Here is a 9,844-nt window from a genome sequence, read left to right as displayed (position 1 = left end):
CACAGTGCAGAATAAAACTTCTCATTTTCAGCATAAATTGTTATATCTAGCTATCTGGATCATTTCAGTTGCTAAATATATTATTAATATTATTATAAATGCATGTTTGAATGAGGCATTCATTTAAATATAAAAAAAATGTAATAATATATGTTTATAAGGCTGTTTATGCTTGGGCGGGGCTTCTTCTTGCTGTGACGTATTTGACAGTTAGCCAATCGCGACGGGGCATTCCAGAGGCTTATAACCCTAAACAGAGAATGGTTTATAGCTGCAAGTCATTGGGAGGGGAAGTTTAGCTATGTTTCTTGCGACAGAGTAGCAAGAGTGAAAGTGTCAGTGGTGGAAAAGGAACGAATGACTTAAAGGCAGCGGAGTTCTCCTTTGTAACCATGGACTGGCTGGGGCACGGAGTCCTTTGTGCGATCTTGTGCCTACTTTTTGGAGAAAGCGCGGTTCACTTTGGAAGTTGCGCCCCGGCTGTGAGCACTGGTAAGGCTGCATTCCTGCTCGAGGCTGGTCAGACCTTCGACCAAGCAGAATATCATCCCATATTCCCTTTCCTTAATGCCTGTCTTATTATGTAACAAGTCTCTGGGTGTATATTTGCCTGAAAGCTGCCACTGATTTGTGCCACTCTCAATTGCGACACTGTTTTTGGTATCATTTGTCAGCCTGGTTGCTTAACTAGGAAGTGTTTGCCTGTTCAATTCTATTACATTATCTTTTTAACATTAACATGTATGCTAATAGCTTCCTGTAGTACCCTGTAATAATACTGAACTCCTTCTAAGGCTATTGACCTTTTTTTTTTTTTTTTTTAAATCCAGATGTGGTCAGCACTTTCAGTTGTTTGTATGTCCAGAGAAACACATCAGCCAGACTGACCACAACAGTGTACACGCACTGTTTAGTAGGTGTAGTATTCAGGCTCTTTAAAAAAAAAAAAAAAAAAAAAACCCTACGTAGTCCCGTATTTATCAGCTCTCCAGCATGCCTCGGATGTAAAATTACATAGAAAATTCAATTCAAGGAACTGACTGTCCTCTATTTTATGTGGAAGTATATTTCAATATCTAGAATCCTTAGGAGAAAGGGAAATGTAATCCGTAGTAAACCTGCCTCCTTGTCCTGGAACTGTTTTCATAATGGTGCTTGGTCTCCACCCAAAAGGCCTGTAATTCTCACTCCTGTTCTTCTACAAGGCAAAATTTACTCTCAAAACGAAAGTGTTTACCAGAAGCTTATTGCCAAGAGGACGCAATCTTATACTTGTGTGTGTTGACTGAGAAACACTTCAGTCAGAGGTAGTCGACCCTATCAAGGCTGGAGAATTAGATTTTCCCTGATTAAATCCAAATTACAGGGTTAATTTGAAGATCTTAAGCTGTGATAGCTAAACTGGGCTCTTAGAGACGCAGGAGATCTGGTTACATATATGTGAAAGTTTCAGTCTCTGAGGTCACAGCTTTTCAGAAGGGCCGCATCCTTCTCGCTTTTTGATATGGTCTAAAGAAAACCGTGCACGGGTGATGGAGACTTTATTCGTGAATTGTTTTGCAGGTCAGGGTGCAGGGTCAGTCACGTGACTGAGCCCCTGAAGGAGAGAGAGGGTTAAGGGTGTTGCTTAAGGGTAGTGCTAAGGGCTTGAACCCTCGACCTTCTGAGTAGTGACCTAGAGACTTAAGCGTTGAGCCACCATTGCCCTAGAGGGTAACGTGCCACCTCGAAGCGCCGGGGTCCTCTGGGTTTTTATTACCCAGCTCAGTGTACTGACTGTGTTCACTCACTGCATCCCCATGGTGTCCCTATGGGTTTCCTCTGCCTTTTGTAGTTTTTCCCAAAATATTCCAGTAGGTAATGACTCTAAGTGACAGTGTGAATGAGCATGGGAGTGTGTGTGTGTGTGTGTGTGTGTGAGATGGACATCCGGTCCAGGGTGTATTCTCATCTCGCGTTCCTGAGATCCAGTGTAAATTAAGGTGAATGTATGGATTTGAATCAGCTCTCTAGAATCATAACAATATGGTTTGATTATTCTCTCTGTCTCTTTGTGGTTCAGTAGATGATGGCACCTTCAGTATCCAGCATGAAGGCACAGGCAAATGCTTCCTAGTTCAGGAAGACTCTCTGATACTGGGAAACTGTTCATCAGCGACAGCCCAGCAGTGGAAATGGGGTTCGGGACATCGGCTCTTCCACACGGGTTTATCCAAGTGCCTGGGACTGGACATTCTCTCCAAAACGCTGTCTCTCACCAGCTGTTACAATGACACCATTTTGAGATGGCGCTGCTACGAGGGATATATTGTCACCACCTTTCAGATGAAGCTGAGTGTCACAGCCAACGGGATCGATGTGACGGCCAAACGGGACACGTACGATTTCTGGAGAAGAGGAGGAACCTCAGAGAGTATCTGTGAACAACCGTACCGAAGTAAGAGATGCCGATGTGTACATGTTCATGCTGTCCAAAATTATTGGCACCCTTCATGAAAATGAGTGCAAAGAAACACACAGTTTTGTGTGCAGTTATACAGGGACCCTGATTAGATTTTGTTTTCCCTACAAAAGGCTGGTTTAAAAAAATATTGGCATCCAAACAGTTTTTGGGGAAAACAGCATGGATTGTTTTTCTGTAATATGTAATGAGGGTGGAGAAATTGACAGAGGAACCTTCAACATTTTAATCGCTGGTGTCACTTCCTGTGTTGATTTGGCAATATTTTCGGCAAGGACAAAGCCCAAATGGCTATCTGTAGACATTGCCTAAACTTCCTGCCAGAAAGGAACTAGGTTTTGGTCTGAAACAGCTTTTGGTGCTTAGCATAAATCTTCACCAGCCACAAAACCACTGTCTTCAGAACCCTTTTTCTCACCCAACAAACAGATAGTGTGTATGCTCATAATGCTTGATTTTGCTCTCCTTTAACCACAACAGGTTGTGAAGTAATGACGTTTTGTAGCTGTGTTGTGAAAGGTGTCATCAGGAAGGGCGTCTCACTCCTAAAACTATCAACAGCAGATTGTTTGTTTTCAAATCAACCATCAGTTCTGAACCAGTGATCTTTCCCTTCAGTTCACTTTCCTTTCTATATCACGTCTAACGATGGACAGTGTCACGGAGCGGCTTTACATAAATATATACGGTTTAAATTTAAAGGAACCTATCTTCATGTGTGGGGCAAAAACACTTTCTATAACAGCACTGAATGGTGAAAAAGTGCAATTATGGAACCAGGAAGTCCAAGGTATTTAACTGTTTACTGATGGAGACTTGAGCGAAAAACAGATCATTTGCAGTCACAGCCATCTTCATGGTTTCTATGTGGTACCATACACGGTGAGAGAGAGTGAAAGAAAGAAAGAAAGAGAGAGAGAGAGAGAGAGAGGAAGAGGGTGAGGGAGGGGGATGGGGAGAGAGAAGAAGAGGGAGGGAGCGTGTGTGAGAGTGAGAAAGAGAGAAGGATAAAGAGGGTGAGGGTGAGAGAGGGTGAGAGTGAGAAAGAGAGGGAGGAAGAGGGTGAGAGGGAAAGAGAGAGAGTGGGAGATGGTGAGAGAGAGGGAGATTGTGAGAGAAATACAGGGAGGGAGAGGCTGAGAGAGTGAGAGATAGAGAGGGGGTGAGAGAGAGAGGGTAAGAGAGAGCAGGAGGAAGGGTAGGAGGGTGAGAGAGAGAGAGGGTGAGAAAGAGGGTGAGGGAGAGGGAGATTGTGAGATAAATACAGGGAGGGAGAGAGTGAGAGAGAGAGAAGGGGGTGAGAGAGAGAGAGAAAGAGGGAGGGAGGAAGGAAGGAAGGGTGAGCCTTTTTTTTTTTACTTTTTACAGTCCTTTATTTACACAAGTCACATTATATATAGATCATGGTGACTCAGTAAATAAACGAATAGATAAATAAATATTAAAACCATTTCAATAAATTATGTTCAGTATAGTAGTGTATAGTTAAAAATAGTGAGGATTAGTTTAGCTCTGGTGCAAAGCAGATCTCTCCTCCGTCAAAAGCGCACAGAGCTTTCTCACAACACCACACTGCCTCAAACATCAGCAAATCATTCATACTCTTATAAAAATTAAAATCAATTAAAATTCTTGATTTAACCAGTCTGGAGAAAATTCTTTTAGCATCACAGTCTGTGTTTTGTGCCATCTTGTTTTTTCTGCTCAGGTATATTGTCATTTTAGCTTGACCAAAGAAAAAATTAATCAATTAACATTTGAACCTGTGTCTCCTGACATACTTAAAACCAAGAATAAAACACTGAACAGTAAAATCAACGTAAAAAGACCTTAAAATGCTCCTTAGATTGCAAGACCTTAGACTGCAACCTGGAGCAGTGAATAAAAGCATGGAAAACAGTTCACAGTCTGTGAACAAAAAAGGACAGGAGGAAGGGTGAGCAGGTGAGAAAGAGGGTGAGAGAGGGCGGGAGTGAGGGAGCAAGAAAAAGAGAGACGGTGTGAGAGTGAGAAAGAGAGAGGGAGGGAGAAAGGGGGAGAGGGTGAGAGAGAGAGAGAGAGAGAGAGAGAGAGAGATTAATCTTTGGGCTCTTTTCCCTTCTTCACTATCTTCCACTCTGTGTTTGGGGGTCAGTGTGCTTTTTTTTTGGGGTCAGTGATTGCTATGACCCCCAAATGCTTGATTTTGCTGCCGTCTTTTTCAAACTTTGCGATGCATCTTTTCTATTTTGTGGAAAACTACAGAAATGAACAAAATTACAATCACAGGACTCTTCTGTTAAACTCCTACCATGGAAAACACTGCACTCATGTTCAGTACACAAGAATCAAAGAGGGTCTTTGACTGAAATGCATGCTGCGATCCCACAACAAATTTGGAAAAATGACTTGAGTTTGCTTGACTTTAATTTGCTTTCGTTTCAGGGAACGCAAAAAGAAAATCACAAAATCCTGAAGGGAGTCCACTTGTTTGAGACAAAAAAAAAAATGTTTGCATAATTTTATTTTATGCATTTTTCAGATCCATTACTTTACAAGCTGCTTAGTGCAGGTGAATTTTGTTCGAGATTAAAAAATCCATTTGTTTGAATAGAAAATCCAAATGATTGAAATGTTTTTTATTTCTAAAGAGTGCCAATAATTCTGGAAGCCAGTGTGCATACAACTACATATAAACTTACACTAAACTTCACTTTCTTTATAGAAGCCGTTCTCCCTAGGTGATGTTTATTTGATGCTTCTTCCAGTTTTATTGCTGTTTTGATAACAACTCTGTTTAAGTCCAGGTTTGTTTTAGATCTGCTTTCGATCATGTAAACTAGGTGTTTAATCTAATAACTAGTACCAGTTATGGCGTAAGTCAAGTAAAGGTGTACTGTGGACTTTTTGGGGAATTTTATTTCATATAATCTTTATCATAAATAGATCAAAAGCCATGAGATTTTCCCCTAGGCACTTTCACTTTCGTTTCTTTCGAAGTTAACTGAAGATAAACGACCACGCCTTCAGCTTTACCCCTCCAAAACAAATCAGATTAAAATGATAAAGCTAGAATGATCGTTATTACTGGTTTGTTCAGTTCTGGGAATGTTTGCCCTGATGGTAAATTAAATACTGAAATGAACCGGTTTGAATAAACATAACACCTACACATGCAGTACACTCTCTCTTTGTGTAATAAACCCTTGTGCCTGTGTTCCTAGCCGTTCATACTAGCGGTGGTAACTCCAACGGTGCCCCCTGCACCTTCCCCTTCTTATACAATAACACCTGGCACCACAGCTGCCTTCCTCCCGATGCCTCTCACTCTCAAGCCTGGTGTTCCACAACCGAGAACTATGATGAGGATCCTAAGTGGGGAAACTGTCTCCAATATGGTGAGCTTACATCTTTCTTTCTTCATCCACTGTTTTGAGTCTGAATAGTTGATTTCGTTCTTTTTAAACAGGAATATTATTAAGCCTACGATGCTCACAAGGTGAGGATGCGTTAATTCCTTTTATCAGGAGACCTCTAAAGAAGCTCGTGCTATAAAACCTTTAAATCAGTGCCCATTATATTAAGCATAGCAACATGCTACGTTCACACGACCAGAGAATATTCAACGAGAGTTTCCGGAGACTTGGGCGTGTCCAGGGAAGTTGAATTTTATGCAAATGTGGAGCGACTCTGTGCTTCAGCAATGGAAGTGAAGACAGTAGAGCTCATGAGATCCATGGCAAATAGCACACACTGTTTCTCCTTCATCTGAAGATACACACCGATCAGGCATAACATTATGAGCACTGAGAGGTGAAGTGAATAACACTGATGATCTCCTCATCATGGCACCTGTTAGTGGGTGGGATATATTAGGCAGCAAGTGAACATTTTGTCCTCAAAGTTGACGTGTTAGAAGCAGGAAAAATGGGCAAGCGTAAGGATTTGAGCGAGTTTGATGAAGGGCCAAATTGTGATGGCTAGACGACTGGATCAGAACATCTCCAAAACTGCAGCTCTTGTGGGGTGTTCCCGGTCTGCAGTGGTCAGTATCTATCAAAAATGGTCCAAGGAGGGAACAGTGGTGAACTGGCGACAGGGTCAAGATGGATGGCCAAGGCCCATTGGATGGCCAAGGCCCACTGATGCACATGGGGAACGAAGGCTGGCCCGTGTGATCTGATTCAACAGACGAGCTACTGTTGCTCAAATTGTTGAGAAGTGAATGCTGGTTCTGATAGAAAGGTGTCAGAATACACAGTGCATGATGGGTCAGGGCTGTTTTGGCAGCACAAGGGGGACCAACAAAATATTAGGCAGGCGGTCATAATGTTATGCCTGATTGGTGTACACTACTGAATTTTTTATATATATATATATATATACACCCCACATCTATTAGTAGAAACCTGTGCAAGACGTTTGATGAGATAACAGCAACAATACAAATCAGCATTAAATCAAACAGGGAAGCTCTGTACCGTGTAGTATAACACACACAGGAACGAGAAAATAATTACTTAATTGTTGTGTGAAAGAAAATACAAGCTTTAACACTCTCTTTCTCTCAGAGGAGGGCTGTGGTGCATTATGGGATGGCCCCTACGATGGTCGATGTTACCAGATTGTTTCTACGGCGATGGTTACTTGGCACGAGGCGCGGGATTCCTGCCGTAGTCAGGGCGGGGATCTGCTCAGCGTATCCAGTCCCCGGGATCTGCAGAAGCGTAAATATGAATTTACACAAATAAATAGTTTTTAAGATATTCTGATATATTTGTAATATGGAAATTTCTCTTATGATCTCATTTGTGAATGTCAACCCCACCCCACCCCCTAAACCTTATCTTTTTTCGATTGTGTAACCCTGAAACATTCAGGTCGATAGTATAAAGTAATAAAATGCTTATCTTCTTTATGTTCATGTCTTTCTGATTGTCTGAAATACCGTGTATGTGTTTCTGCAGTACAAACAAAAGATTTACCAGAGCAGCTGTGGATCGGACTGAACCAACTGGACTGGGCGCAGGGGTGGCAGTGGTCGGATGCCTCACCTTTAGTTTATTTCCCATGGGAAGAAGGTAACGAGAACTGAACCGGTTATCTGCTTTAACACGCAGTGTTTTTTGTATCCCAGCATTCAGATTATGTTTGAAGATATTGTACAGTATCTGCCATTGTTCTGGCTAGAGATGGGTCAGTCCTACCACCTTTGTGTAGCGCAAGTGTTATTCTCTGGCCTATAGACAATAGACTTCTGTTGTCGACAGGGTCAGAGTCGATGTGGACGCTTGTGTGTGCGTGTGCATCAGTTGGAACAAATCTGCAGCTTGAATAGGACATTTATCCATTTATGCCCATGTATTTTCAAGATGTGGTGGGAGGAACATCTGTCTCATTGTGCCGTGGTTAATAAAGACTGCATATGTCTCGTCCTCTCGTTAGCCATGATCTTTAAAAAAAAAGAAAGCCCATCAAAGCCGTGTTGTTAAGAATAAACTGTCATGTTTACAGTCCAGCAGACTTGGATGTCACCAGAGTGTGGGGTGATGCGCCCTAATCTGCGCTTTGGTGGTGAGTCATGTGAGAAGAAGCTGCCATATATCTGTGAGAAGAAAGACAACCAGACAGAGACTACAGGTGGGGCATGAAACGATTCATCCGCAGTGTCGCATGTCAAGTGATTCGATATTTATCTGCGATATTTGTGTTTGTGTCTCTATCGTGTCTGTAGATAAACAGGTGTACAAGGCCACAGAGTGTGAGAGCGGATGGTTCCCGTGGCAGGGTTATTGCTATAATTTTTATGGAAGCCAGATGGGAGAAAGGAAGAGCTACGCAGAGGCGCAGCAAGTGTGTGTGGAGAACAAAGCTCATCTAGCCAGCATTCACAGTCTGGAGGAAATGCATATGCTCACCATGCATTTTGCAGGAAGTAGGCATAAGCTAAGATCATTTCTTTCATCCTATAGCAACAAAATACAGCTTTTATAGTTTAGAAGAGGAATAATAATATGACAATAAATAGGAACAATAAGTTTGGAAACTTGCTTCCTGTGGCACTTATTTAACCACAGCTGAAGTCAGCACCAAAAAATCCCCCAACTGTGTCATTTTCATTTTTTATCACATGTCCCTTATAAGCTAGTTGTGGTTGCTGAACTAAAAAAAAAAAAAAAAATTCTCCTTAGCATAGCGGTGTGTAGCGCAGCTTAGCCAAAACTAGACCATGAGTTTAGTTATTTACAGTCAACAATGCCTTGTTCATCTGTTCGTGAATGATAACAGAAGCAGACACACAGCAGATGACAGACAGCAGGTTGAAGACTATAAAGTACACTTGAAACCTGTGCAACAAATACAGAAGACACCAACTCATAATATATTGCAAATATCAACAAACCAATGCAAGAGAAGGAGCCTGATTTATGTGTTTGTGGGTTTTTTTTTCAGAGACTCTGAACCCATGGATTGGTCTAAAAGCAGAGAGTAACACAGAGTTCTTTAAGTGGGAAGATGGAACGAATCCGTCGTTCACGTACTGGGCACGTAATCAACCAGCAGTGCTGAAACCCAACACCACAAACTGTGTGGTCCTCTCTGATTTGGTATGTGGTTCTAATATTAATGATATATTGCATTCATTGACTTTTATCATTTGGATTTCTGTAGTTATATATACAATTCATACACTATATTGACAAAAGTTTTGGGACACCCCTCCAAATCATTGAATTCAGGTGTTGTTTTTTCAGGGGTTGGGCTCGGCCCCTTATTTCCGGTGAAAGGAACTCTTAATGCTTCAGCATACCAAGACATTTTGGACAATTTCATGCTCCCAACCTTGAGGGAACAGTTTAGGGATGACCCCTTCCTGTTCCAACATGACTACACAACAGTGCACAAAGCAAGGTCCGTAAAGTCAGTTTGGTGTGGAGAAACTTGACTGGTCCTGACCTTAACCCTTTGGGATGAATTAAAACAGAGATTGTGAGCCAGGCCTTCTCATCCAACATCAGTGCCTGACCTCACAAATGCACTTCTAGTGGAATGGTCAAAAATTTCCATAAACACACACCTAAACCTTGTGGAAAGCCTTCCCAGAAGATTTGAAGCTGTTACAGCTGCAAAGGGCGGGACAACTCCATATTACATTCATGTGAATGTAAAGGCAGACGTCCCAGTTTTGGCCTGGCTCGCAGTCTCCGCTCTAATTCATCCCAAAGGTGTTCTATCAGGTTGAGGTCAGAACTCAGGCCAGTCAAGTTCCTCCACACCAATCTCGCTCATCCATGTCTTTATGGACCTTGCTTTGTGCACTGGTGTGTAGTCATGTTGGAACAGGAAGGGGTCATCCCCAAACTGTTCCCACAAAGTTGGGAGCATGAAATTGTCCAAAATGTC

At 42.1% G+C, this 9,844-nt stretch overlaps 1 protein-coding gene across 2 annotated transcripts in view; it reads left to right on the top strand.

Moving 5' to 3' along the window:
- The first annotated feature begins 249 nt into the window (after positions 1-249).
- ly75 (lymphocyte antigen 75) overlaps positions 250-9,844 on the top strand; it is a 31,639-nt gene continuing 22,044 nt past the window's right edge. Inside the window, exons 1-8 of one of the 2 annotated variants that reach the window (XM_058400934.1) lie at positions 250-492; positions 2,066-2,437; positions 5,665-5,838; positions 7,012-7,167; positions 7,408-7,521; positions 7,955-8,080; positions 8,175-8,375; positions 8,894-9,048. In XM_058400934.1, the coding sequence (XP_058256917.1) occupies positions 393-492; positions 2,066-2,437; positions 5,665-5,838; positions 7,012-7,167; positions 7,408-7,521; positions 7,955-8,080; positions 8,175-8,375; positions 8,894-9,048 (1,398 nt within the window). In that variant the 5' untranslated portion in view covers positions 250-392. Of the gene's footprint in view, positions 493-2,062; positions 2,438-5,664; positions 5,839-7,011; positions 7,168-7,407; positions 7,522-7,954; positions 8,081-8,174; positions 8,376-8,893; positions 9,049-9,844 lie in introns of both variants that reach the window. The other variant, XM_058400933.1, reaches the window with a different exon arrangement.

This window comes from Hemibagrus wyckioides, linkage group LG10, assembly GCF_019097595.1.
Source record: "Hemibagrus wyckioides isolate EC202008001 linkage group LG10, SWU_Hwy_1.0, whole genome shotgun sequence".
Taxonomy (NCBI): Eukaryota; Metazoa; Chordata; class Actinopteri; order Siluriformes; family Bagridae; genus Hemibagrus; species Hemibagrus wyckioides.
This window is presented reverse-complemented; position numbering and strand designations above follow the sequence as displayed.